The 13,301-nt window shown below is 36.6% G+C and overlaps 1 protein-coding gene across 2 annotated transcripts; it reads left to right on the top strand.

Annotated features, from left to right (window-relative positions):
- Nucleotides 1–172: 172 nt before the first annotated feature.
- On the top strand, nt 173–9,549 carry rogdi (rogdi atypical leucine zipper). 2 transcript variants are annotated; one of them, XM_065365256.1, is made up of 7 exons: nt 173–480; nt 894–962; nt 1,074–1,214; nt 1,295–1,458; nt 1,554–1,674; nt 2,077–2,289; nt 8,113–9,549. In XM_065365256.1, the coding sequence occupies exons 1-7, from the start codon at nt 430–432 to the stop codon at nt 8,203–8,205; spliced, it is 852 nt and encodes a 283-aa protein (XP_065221328.1). In that variant the 5' UTR covers nt 173–429; the 3' UTR covers nt 8,206–9,549. The 2 variants fall into 2 exon arrangements, with proteins under 2 accessions (XP_065221328.1, XP_065221320.1); XM_065365248.1 differs by having other exon boundaries at nt 174–480; nt 891–962.
- The last annotated feature ends 3,752 nt before the right edge of the window (nt 9,550–13,301 follow it).

Consider the following 13,301-nt stretch of genomic DNA (forward strand, 5'->3'; position numbering starts at 1 on the left):
GGAGAAGCTCGATTTTTCAAAGGCGCGCAAATAAATCGAGCGATCTGATTGGCTAAAAATTTGCGAAACGAATTCTGATTGGTTAACTCGATCAGTGCTGCCAGTTACACTTTTATCCAACAGATGTCAGTCTGGTCGTCGAGTTTGGTTCGAAAATTGAATGATTGAAAATTTTTCATCTAAATTATTTCGACTGTGACTGTGGCTTCTTCTGTACGCGCGTATCGAGCTACGACGATACATTAATTACACTAGAACGGTGAAGTTTAGTGCGATGAATTAATTATTATTACATGTTGTATAATGGATCAATCGAGACAACTTGGTGAAAAATCCACGCTACCGTTCATCGTCTAAACATCCGCTTTCAGATCAACTTTCCGCCGCTATCGTCATCCTCTCGAGCTTGGCCTACTCCTAATAACTACAATGCAAACCAGCAAAATAGTCGATTTGGAGAACGAAGAAGCCGTTTGTTTGGTGAGTTTTATAGTGAAATTCATTCGTCTCGAGATGATCTCTCAATACCTGAGATTCTGTACGAAGAGTACTCGAGTTGGAGATGGTTAACGCCTCGATGATATTTTGACCGTAACCCAATGTTCTTCTTCGTGAACTCCTATTACCGAATTACTTCGTGTGTTATCTGATTCGGTTCCAAATTGATCGAATAAGTCGTATTTTGAAGCACTCAATAACGTTCTGAAGTATCTGAGAAACATATTCAAGCTATAATATGAGTCAAGTCGATTCCCAGTAACCTATTTCATTCCTGTGAAATATCATCTTCGCATTAACCACGACCGATGAATAATTCTTCGTTCTTTAAACTATCCTCACTTTTGTATGGGCGTTTCCTAATATTAATTACACGGTTTTTTTAATTACAGCAGAAAGAATTCGAATGGATATTAACTGAAGAAGTGCACGCAGTACTGAATCAACTACACATCATTTTAGTAGTAAGTATTGTACATGTACACTGCCAACGACGACTCGGTGAAGCAAAACACATTACACAAACGTCCTTGTATCGTTTTCACGTGTTTGATTAATCGAAAACTTATCTGTAGGAATGTGTTAGAAGATTCCCATTGCCATTATACGGTAATGATTCGGCAAATAGCTTCAAGCAAGAAAAGTACGTGCTCACTTCGCCGCCGGATCAGTTGAAAACTGTTATATCTGTCAACGGTGACAGTATCGCTCATGCTGTACGTTCGGTTCGCTCAATTCGATCCAATTTTTATCTCTAGCCTCCCAGTAATTGAATTTTTTTTAATCTGTTGAACAGGATATTCAGTTTCGAGTGCAGAGACCTCATCAGCAGCCGATCGTTTATAGAACTTATATACAAAACGAGCATCCGTGGAAATTACAGCAATTACAAGATGCTGGCAATCATGTTCAAGAGGCGTTGCTACATATTGATAACATCGAAAAAAGATGCTCGTTTTGGTAATACGAATATTCTCACACAGATGTGTTATTTAGCTCTCGTATTTGTACGATTGTGTGTACTGAAGCTGTGTTTGTTTTCTATGACCTTACAGCTCGTCTGAAGAAGTATTGCATATATTAGCTAAAATATTAGGATGTCTTCAGCGTGGTCGAACGTGCTTAATAGTTCCCCGAAAGAAACCCATGGAAGAAATAATTAAAAGTGGAAATATGGTAAACCCTATCTGTGCATTTATATTGTCGCTGATTATTTTAATTCTCTCGTAACCGTACCGTATGCCCCGTAAGTCCTTCCAGATCGACGAATTGACCAATTCAGCGTATCAAATCGTTTTTATACGACTGTCTATCACTCTTATTTTGATCTCAGCAACGATATGCATTCCAAATACGAAGAACGTTAAATTGAAACTGAAATCGTTGCCTTGAAATTAACGCACATCTTCTGTCACTGATCGGATGGACTTGCGGGACATACTGTAGTTGATGTGATAAGGTCACCGTGTGACCTTTCTCTTGCCCAAACAATATTATAATTTACGAGTAGATGCGTTTAATTCGGCCCGTACTGAGTTCTCTATTCTCTCCTCTCTGCTTGTGTGTTGTTTCATGTAGAAGTGCCTGTTTCCTACGTTACCTGATGATGTAGCGATTACATTCTACGTGCAAAGTCATAAATTGATATTAGCCGTTTACCAGTCGAGTACGATGCGTGGCTCGACGACGAAATGCGACGCATATCAGGCCGAATGTACGATACCGTGGCTTAACGAAGTCTTGGTCTTATTTACCGTAGCTTTACAATTATGTCAACAATTAAAAGATAAGGTAAAGTATCGGTATCTGTTCTGTATATAGGCTTCGTATGTCAATTCGACCACAAAACTCGCGAAGTCACGTGATGTGGGTCAAATTGTTGTTACGCCGATGCCCTTCACAGCCCTTCGAGTAACCGAGAAAATTGTCCTTGGATGGTCTCAATCCTTTACGAAGGGGGGGGGGGGGCAGTGGGAAGGGGCTTCGTTGATTTTTATAGGTAGTATGGCCCTCTAAATGCGATCTAAAAATTATCATCGATGTAAATTTAATGCTGATTTGAAAATATTATAACTTTCAAAATTGAGAATTTTTATAGTTAGAGGCACCCCCCCCCCCCCCGAGTCAAATTTGGGGGGAAAATGTCGAAGTCGTGCGATATATCGAATTGTATGTTTTCGAGGGTTCTAAATACGAATATGACCTTATTTTTTGGATCTGGCCGCACGACTGCCTTTATTGAGGTCAAAACCTGAAAATTTCGTCGAAGTCGATCGAATCGTGTGCTTTTTGTGGTTCGGAATCAAATTCAGCCTTGGCCTTTCAATTTGATTCCTACCGTGCCCCTGATGCCTTCATGTGAAGCCTAAACCTCCAATTCAAAATGCTGAGAATGCCCGAGCGCTATAATTCTTTTTTCGAGTTACCCCCCCCCCCCGCCCCCAAGTCCTGATATATTGCCCCTTATGAGTATGATTTTTGAGCACATCTAGCGCAAAAATGACCAGGCAGAGATGTCCTTGAGTCAGCGATGCGAAACGAATCACGTCCATAACCATAACACGAAGCAGTTCATTCCTCGACCATTGACCAAAAGTCCCTAAAAAAAATGTGAGTCGCGAAATAAGGCGTAGTCGAATTTCAAAGTCGCACCCCCTCCTCCTCCCCCCTACATTTCGAGTAAAAATCCACTGTTGCGTGATTTTTCAACAGTGACCTTGCGACCTATCAAAATAGGTTAAAATTTCACGAAAAATTTGAATATCTCGACGAAAATTATTTTTGTGCAATTTTGAACCATTTTGAACACCGAGTGGGGTTATGATTTTTGACATTTTTGAAATTGCATCATGTGACGTATCAAAATAAGTTAAAATTTCGCGAAAAATTCGAATATTTCGATTAAAATTAGTTCTGAGCATTTTTGAAAAATTTTAGCCCAAAATTGGATGATGAGTAATTTTCTTCATTTTGAAAAAGTGACCTTGTAACCTAGCAGAATAGGTTAAAATTTCGCGAAAAATTCGAATATTTCGACGAAAATGTTTTTCAAGTGATTTTTCGATTTCAGAAAGATTGGTCTTGTGACCCATCAAATTATTTTAGCGATTTTGAATAGTTCTGAGCTTCAAAGTGGTTGACAATTTTTGAGATGTTTGAAAAAAGTGACCTTTTGTGGCCAATCAAAATGGGATTAAAATTTTGCAAAAAATTCAAATATCCGACAAAAATTATTTTTGAGTAATATTGAAAAATTTGAACTTTGAAGGTCAAAGTCAAGCCATGATTTTGGGAATGCTGAAAAAGCTTTTACGACCTTTCAAATAAATAAAATAACATTTTGTAAGAATTTCAAATATTTTCACGAAAATAATTTTTGAGCTATTTCAAAAAAATTTGAACCCAAAAAGTAGGTCATGAATGATTTTCTGAATTGTTGAAAAAGGTGTCATGTAACCTATTTATTTAGGTTAAAACCTGGCAAAAAATTCAAATATTTCAACAAAAATAGTTTTCGAGCGGAGCACTTTTTAAAAAATTGAAAATTGAAAATTGGGTCATGGTTTTGCTATTTTAGAAAAATACGTCATACAATTTATCAAAATGAGTAGGTTAAAATTTTTCAAAAAATTTGAAAATCTTTACCCAAACTTTTTTTGTTTAAGTATTTTTGAAAATTTTCTGAATATCCGAAAAAATTTTCAAAAATACTTGAAAAAAAATTTGAATTGAGAATTTTGATTTATGCCCAAATTTTAGCTTATTTTGGTTGTCTATGTGATGTGACAACTTTTTCAAAATTTTGAAAAATTTTATTCCATTTTGAAAGGTTGCATATGTGACCGTCCGCGATAAAACCGACCATCCGTCGCAAAAAATCAAAAATGTTTTTTCGCCTATTTTTGGGCCTTAAATGGTTTGGGGAACAAAAATTCGCGAAAAAAAAATTGTCGATTTTTTGCGACGGATGGTCGGTTTTATCGCGGACGGTCACATATGACTTTGTTTTTTTGATCAGCTCACTCTCATGCTCTTTAGAACTCTTTATAGTCTGGCATATGACAATAGGAGTAATTGCACCCCCCCCCCCTCGATCCTCCGGGACAACTTTTTTCTTAAAGGGGACATCCTAAGGAACATTTTAAAGCAAACTTGCCAAAAAAAGTTGGCCTTACTTACAAAATGGCGGCCATTTTGATTGACAGGTTAGCCGAAATCGCAGATTTTGCGTTTTAACATAGGACTTGCACGAACTTTTTCAAACTTTACAAAGGTAGATCGAAAGATCATGCAAAAATTTATCACCTGTCAAAATTTCAAGTGCTAAAGTGCGTTTTTCGATTTTTGGTGAATTTTTGAAATTCGAATTTCGGCCAAAAATGAGGGGAAAAATCAAAATTTCACCAAATTGACCAAGAAAGCTGAAATTTGGGAGATACCCTATTTTCGACATGACAAATCGATTGGAAACGGTTTCAACCCGTTTTGAGCAGTTCTGGAGCCTCCAGCAGATTTTTAAAACTCGAAATTCCCACAAAATTCCATCAAATTGGAGTTGTAAAGCTGAAATTTATTCGAAAAACTAATTTCAATACGCTACGAAGTACTGCAGGTGAATTTCAAGTCGTTCTGGATCCTCCAGCCACTTTTTGAAAATTCCTGAAGCCTCCAGCAGATTTTTGAAACTTTAAATTTTCACAAAATTTTATCTAATAGAGATGGAAAGCTGAAAATTTACTCTACACTCCAATTTTAACACCCTCTGAAAACGACTTCTGGTGGATTTCAAGTCATTTTAGGGCCTCCAACGACTTTTTTGAATATTACTGGAGCCTCCAGTAGATTTTTGAAACTTTAGATTTTCACAAAATTTCATCAAATGGAGATTGAAAGCTTAAATTTACTCTACACTCCAATTTTAATACCCTCTGAAGACGACTTCAGGTGGGTTCAAGTCATTTCAGGGCCTCCAGCGACTTTTTTGAAAATCACTGGAGCCTCCAGTAGATTTTTTTAATTTGAATGTTCCCCAACATTAATTTATCAAATGGAGTTGGCAAGCTGAAATTTACTTCGCAGACTACTTGGTGGTTTCAAATGGTTTTGAAGCTTCCAGCTACTTTTAAGAAATTTCAATTATACAAAAAAAGTCATGCAACCTTTCAAAAAGTTGCTGGAAGCTCCAAAACGACTTGAAATTCACCAGCAGTCAACATCGTAACGTATTGAAATTAGTTTGCAGAATAAATTTCGATTCTCCATCTTGGTTTGATGAAATTTTGGGAAAGTTTCAAAAATCTACTGGAGACTCCAGTAATTTTTAAAAAAGTCGTTGGAGGCTCTAAAATGACTTGAAATCCACCAGAAGTCGTTTTCAGGGAGTGTTAAAATTGGAGTGTAGAGTAAATTCCAGCTTTCCATCTCCATCTTCTGATGTAATTTTGTGAAAATTTAAAGTTTCAAAAATCTGCTGGAGGCTTCACAAATTTTCAAAAAGTCGCTGGAGGCTCCGAAACGACTTGAAATTTACCTGCAGTACTTCGTAGCGTATTGAAATTAGTTTTTAGAATAAATTTTAGCTTTACAACTCCAATTTGATGGAATTTGGTGGGAATTTCGAGTTTCAAAAATCTGCTGGAGACTCCAGAACTGCTCAAAACAGGTTGAAACCGTTTCCAATCGATTTGGCATGTCGAAAATTGGGTATATCCCAAATTTCAGCTTTCTTGGTCACTTTGGTAAAATTTTGATTTTTTCCCTCATTTTTGACCAAAATTCGATTTTCAAAAATTCACCAAAAATCGAAAAACGAACTTTAGCACTTGAAATTTTGACAGGTGATAAATTTTTGCTTGATCTTTCGATCTACCTTTGTACAGTTTGAAAAAGTTCGTGCTAGTCCTATGTTGGAACGCAAAATCTGCGATTTCTGCTGACCTGTCAATCATAATGGCCGCCATTTTGTAAGTAAGACCAACTTTTTTTTGGCAAGTTTGCTTTAAAATGTTCCTTAGGATGTCCCCTTTAAGAAAAACGTTGTCCCGGAGGATCGCGCGGGGGGGGGGGGGTGCAATTACTCCTATTGTCATATGCCGGACTATCAAGAAACATTTTTTTTGAAATATTTGAATTTCTTGGAAAATTGTATTCCATTTTAAAAGGTTGCATATGACTTTGTTCTTTTGATCAGCTCACTTCCATGCTCTTTAAAACTCTCTTATTTCGATCAAAAATAAGTTTCGTCAAAAATTTTAATATTTCGACAAAAAAAGTTTTTTGAAGATTTTTGAGCTGAAAACTGAATCATTACTTTTGAGATACTTGAAAAAAAAACCTCATAATCTATCAAAATGAGTTAAAATTTGGCGAAAATTTCAAATATGCGACTATAATGTTTCTTGGAAATGTTTTGAAAAATTTTGTGCCCAAAAATTGGAGTATGATTTTTGGTATTTATAAAAAACGGTCGCAAAACCTGAATACTTTTCGTGAGAAATTCAAAAATTTCAACAAAAAAGTTTTCTACCGAAATTTTTAAAAATTTCAAGGCTTGATTGCGGGGGGGGGGGTCATTATTTATAAAAGTTAGAAAAAGTTGCCATGTCGCCTATCAAAATTGACTGTAATTTTGACAAAAAAATCGAAAATTTCTATCTGAATTTTTTTTCGAACACTTGACGAATTTTGAGCCCGAAATTGAGTCAGTTTTTCGGATAATTGTATAGTAATTTTGGTCGAAAATTTTTCAAAAATTCCCAAACAAAAGTTTTGATCTAGATTTTTGATTTCCTCGCAGTATTTTGGCCCACTTTAATGAGTTATATGATACCTTTTTCAAAATCTTCTAAAATCATGACCCCCCCCCCCCATTTTGGAATTGAAATTTAGTTACCAAAATTCATTTACAAATCATTTTGTCGAAATATTTCAATTTCTCACAAAAATTTCCTATACAAATCGTGACTCACTTTCGAGCTCAGAATTCTTAAAAATTGCTCAAAAATCGTATTTGTCAAAATATTTGAATATTTCGCGAAATTTTAGCCCATTTCGATAAGTTACGAAGTCACTTTTTCAAATACATAAAGCCAGTTTTTGTCATCAAATTTGGAGCTCAAAACTCTTCAAATTTTCTCTAAAAAAATTTTCGTTGAAATATTTGAATTTCTCGCGAAATTTCAACCTACTTTTACAAGTCGCAAGGTTACTTTTTATTTGAATAATTTTCACGAAAAAATTGCTCTCGATAAAAATTGTATGGATCACCCCCCCCCCCTCTTTCGTCACCAAAAAGTACTAGAAATTCGATTGAAATCTTGAGTTTTTTTTTCAAGTATTGACCCCAATAATAAATTTCGAAACGATTGAGTCAAAAAAATAAGGTCATATTTGCTTCCAGAATGTTGGAAAAAAATGAATGAAGTCTCTCCCCCCCACTCGCCCCTCACAGAATGTCCTATGGGTCAACGTAGAAAACAAAATATGATCCAGATCAAAGTTCAGTATTTCGAAAATTTCAATTTTTTGATGGTCGAGTTGACACGAGACGACCTTCCTCTTTTTCTTATCTCGTTATAATTTACGTAACCTCATTCTTGTTTATTTTTTTCGTAGATCTGCGTTTTTGCTCAGTATAAAGATTTTACCATCGAATCGCGACCTCGCAGGCGGTCCTCCGTATCAGTTCGAATGGTAGATAAATTCTAAAAACCTATTTTCCACGTAATGTTTTATTATAATTATTATTATTACTATTGTTGTTGTTGTTGATTGTTATTGTTGCTATCACTGTTATTTCTACTACGTAAAAAGTAAAAAGTAAAGAAAAAAATGCAAAATGAGAAAAAAAAATACCTACAGTCTAGATTCCAGAATCAATTTATATCTACTATAAATTTTACTTAACGATTATGGAATTTTATTCGAGTACGTGAGTCTTTTAACCGCCTTTGTAAGTTTTTTTTTCACGCCAAGTGATCCACTTACATATGAGAAAAAATGAATAAATAAATCACGAGAATCAACTTACTATATGGAATAGTATTATGCATTTTAAACTTATATATTTTAAGACAGTTTATATTCTTCTTCTTCTTCTTCTTCTTCTTGTTTTTTTTTTCATGTGGAAATATTACGCTATTTCCTCGTATTTAATATTTCTCCGTATTGCTTTGAAATAGTCGAGAAAAAAATTATATTTATACGGAGACAGCTCTACGATAATTTTAAGTATAAAGTATACTTTGCAAAAATAAAAAAAAATTCATCCTATAGAACGCAGAATTCATTATAAATTAATATACAACAACGTTCCAGTTGTAATTTGTACTTTCACCAGTGATGCATATATTTTTAATTTACATATTGTTAATAAGCTCTAAGTTATTCAGAGAGGAGGATTGTGTTGTTGTTTTTTTTTTCGTATGAGTAGAGCACGTTAACTTGTTTAACCTTGGCTAGTCTTAGAACATGTATGTAAGTTACGTGCTAGTCGTTGTTGAAATTTGTTACCACCTTTTATTTTTCTCGGATATTTATTTGTTTGTATAATTTTGTGATTATTATGTAACGCGACTTTTCCACAACCGAGGTGAGAAATTTAGCCCATTTGAAGTGGCTTTTGGAGGCGATGGCGTGTCGGTATCCTATCGTATCGTCTACTACATCTGTGTGAGGAAGTAGTGTGTATTTGTGTGAATGTGTGTGTGTGTGTGTGGAAAGTAGCTGTGAATTTATCCCAATTTGCAATATTTTCAACGCTGTTGACTCAATTTTTTAACGAGTTAGATTTACCTACGCATAATATTATATAGTTTTTAAGTGATAAATAGAAAAGCAATAAAGTAAGAAATTTTTAATGTTTTTGAAAAAAAAAATTTGTTATTTGTAGATCACGCCTTGTATTTTTGATTTTTTTTTCTCTTCTTTTATTTATATATTTTACTTATGTACCATCTTTCGCTCTCCCTTCCCCATTTTACGTTTTTTTTTTTTTTTCGTTCATGTATCAGCACGAATGTACTGATTGAGTATAAAAATTATTATTGTCAACGACTCGAGTTTTATTTCTCAAGTGTCGAGTATTTCCAGACGAGCCGGTTCAATCCGGTAAGATGAAAATTGAATGTAATTTATCATTTAGTTAGTATGTACTCGAATGCGAGTGTTATTACGAGTAGGATGAGTGTTGAAAAATATGGGTTAAACGAGTGTGAATTTTGTTGGCAGGTTTGACGTGAATATGAATTTATAGTTGTTGATGGAATTGGCGTGCTTTTGTTACTGTGGTTTATTCGAACCTAAAATGGAGTCGAGCCCACGATCTTGGTAGTATTTTTTCAAAAAAAATTTCACAGGTTTCTCAGACGCTTAATTTGGAAAAAAAAATACGAAAAAAGCTACAAAAATGTAGTACGATAATTATGCTGATTTCGACAGGGGAGGATTTTATTTCAAGTTTGAAAATCATGACCTAATTTTGAGCCAAAAATTCAACAAAATTGTGCTCGAAAAATATTTGATTACCTTGCAAAATTTTATCTCATTTTTAAATGTTAATGACAATAAATCCTAAAAATCATAAGTGTTTTGGGCTCCAAACATACTCAAAAAAAAAAAATGTTTTTGTTGCAGTATTTGAATTGATTGCAAAATTTTAACCTATTTTTATAAGTCACAAAGTCGTATTTTATCAAATAGGTGAAAAATCATTATTCAACTTAGAACTGAAAATTTTTCAAAATTGATAATAAAATCATGTTTGTTGTAGCATTTGAGTTTTTGCAAAATTTTGACCCTATTTTGAGTTTGAAATGATTCAGAATTTCTCAAAAAAGAATTTTCAGCAGAAGTTCCAAAAATCATGGCTCAAAATGCTCAAATTGGACTCAAAAATTTTCAAAAGTGCTTAAAAATTATTTTCGTTGACATATTTGAATTTCTCGCGAAATTTTAACCCATTTTGATTGGTCACAAGGTTACATTGTTAAAATATGTTTTTTTTTTATAAATTGGAGAGGGGCATGTGTCATTCAGAAGTGCTATCCAGAAAATGAGTGAATATCCGAACTCAGATCCCCAAAAGGGTTGGTTAAGCGTTGGATTTGACCTTGAGTAAGGTTGGGAGGGGAAATTATTCTCGGGCTTTGACTAAAAATTTGCAGATGTCCGAATTAGTGTTTGAGAGGGGGCATGGGAAGGGGGCAGACGGGTCAATGACCTAAGGAACTCAGAAGAAGGCAGGTAGACGACCTTGGAAAGCCAGATAAATGGGTCAGTGACCTTAAGAGGCCAGTCAAAGCAAACAGACGACTTTGAGAGATCGGAAGGATAGGTCAGTGATCTTGATCGTCCATAAACTCGAGGTCAATGACCTTGAGATGCCAAAATAGGTTGACAGACTACTTTGAACGGCTTGACAAGTATGTTAGTGACCTTGAAACTTGAGAGTCCACATTTGTGGGTCAATGGCCTTAAGAGACAAAATGCCAAACCTTGAGAAGCTAAACAGATGGGTCAATGACCTTGAGGTGGCAAAGAGACTAGACTAGACTATTGTGTCCATGACTTTGAGAGCCATACAGACAGGCAGGTCAATGAACTAAAGAGACCAGGCAGGTAGAAAGATGACCTTGGGAAGTCAGACGGGTGTGTTGATAATCTTAAGAGGTCAGACAAGGAGACATATGCCTTTGAGAGGATAGAAGGATGAGTCAGCAACTGTGAGAGTTGAAATAATCAAAGTCAATGACCTTAAGAGGTCACACTAGGCAGACAGACTACTTTGGGAGGTCAGAAGGATATATCAGTGACCTTGAGTGTCTAGATACTCGAGGTCAATGACCTTTAGATGCCGAAATCCTGTGACATCCAACTTTGAAAGGGTTGACAAAGTATGTTAGTGACCTCTAGAGTCCACACACATGGGTCAATGACCTTAAGAGACCAAACGCCAAGCCATAATTATGGATTTAAGAAAGTGGACAGATGGGTGAATGACCTTGAGGCGGCAGAGAGACTATGACTAATGTGCCAATCACCTTGAGAGCCATACAGGCAGATAGGTCAATGAACTAAAGAGACCAGTCTGGTGGAAAGATGACCTTGGGAAGCCAGACAGATGTGTTAATAACCTTAAGAGGTCAGACAAGAAGCCAGACGATCTTTGAGAGGATAGAAGGATGAGTCAGCAATCGTGAAAGTTGAAGTACTCGAGGTCAATGACCTTAAGAGACCACGGTAGACAGACGACTTTGGAAGGCTTGACCAGTATGTGAGTGACCTTGAGAGTCCACACTCCACACATGTGGGTCAATGTAATGTGTAATGACCTCAAGAGACTAAACGACCAGACATATGACTTTCAGAGGATGAAAAGCAGGGTCAATCACCTTGAGGTGACAGACAGACAATCACGAGAGAAAATAGACTTATGGGTCAATGACCTTGAGAGCCAGAGACAGGTCAATGAAGTAAAGACACCAGACCAGTAGAAAGATGACCTTGGGAAGCCAGACAGATGTGTTAATAACCTTAAGCGGTCAGACAAGGAGACGGACGACCTTTGAGAGGATAGACGGATGAGTCAGCAATCGTGAGAGTTGAAGTACTCGAGGTCAATGACCTTAAGAGACCACGGTAGACAGACAACTTTGGAAGGCTTGACCAGTATGTGAGTGACCTTGAGACTTGAGAGTCCACACACATGGGTCAACGACCTTAAGAGACTAAACGCCAAGACAAACAGCTTTGAGAAGTTGGACATATGGGTCAATGACCTTGCAGTGACAGACATCCGACCACGTGAGACTAGACTGATGGGTCAATGACCTTGAGAGCCAGACATGCATACAGGTCAATGAACTAAAGAGACCAGGCAGCTAAAAAGATGACCTTGGGAAGCCAGACAAATGAGTTAATAATTTCAAGAGTTCAGACAAGCAGACATATGACTTTGGGAGGCCAGAAAGATAGGTCAGCGACCTTGAGAGGTCAGATACTCGAGGTCAATGACCTTCAGAGGCCGAAATATGTAAACAGGCGACTTTGAAAGGCTTGACAGGTATGTGAGTGACCTTGAAAGTCCGCACACATGGGTCAATGACCTCAAGAAACTAAACGCCTGGACAGATGGGTCAATGACCTTGATGTGGCAGACATAAGACCACGAGAGACTTGACTTATGGGTCAATGTCCTTGAGAGACAGACACGTCAATGAACTAAAAAGACGAGGCAGGTAGAGAGATATGACTTTGGGAAGCCAGCCAGGTGTATTAATAACTTGAAGAGATGAGACGACAAGCAGACAGATGACTTTGGTATGATAGACAGGAAGGTCAATGACCTTTGGAGGATATAAAACAAAACGAGATCACCTTAAAATGTCAGTCAGCCAGGTCAATGACCTTGACAGTACATACAGACGACCTTAGGAAGCCAGACAGGCAACTTCGGCAGGCTAGACTGGTAGCTAAATCACCTTGAGAGAATATACACAAAGACAGACGACCTTGGGAAGCCAAACAGACGAGTCAATGACTTTGAGAGAACAGACAGACGATTTTGGGAGGCCAAAAGGGTAGGTCAGTGACCTTTAGAGTCGAGACATACTAGTCCAACGACCTCCAGAAGCCAGACAGAGACAGCTTTGGAAGGCCAGACAGAAGGGTCAATGACTTTAATAGGCCAGGCAGGCACACATTCGACCTCGTGAAGCCAAACAAAAAACAAAACAGACAAGTCAATAGGCTGAATACCTAGTTTGGATGATCAGATCTCACTAGACCTGATCAGAACAAATTTT

The sequence above is a fragment of the Planococcus citri genome, chromosome 1, assembly GCF_950023065.1.
Source record: "Planococcus citri chromosome 1, ihPlaCitr1.1, whole genome shotgun sequence".
In the NCBI taxonomy this organism is placed as follows: domain Eukaryota; kingdom Metazoa; phylum Arthropoda; class Insecta; order Hemiptera; family Pseudococcidae; genus Planococcus; species Planococcus citri.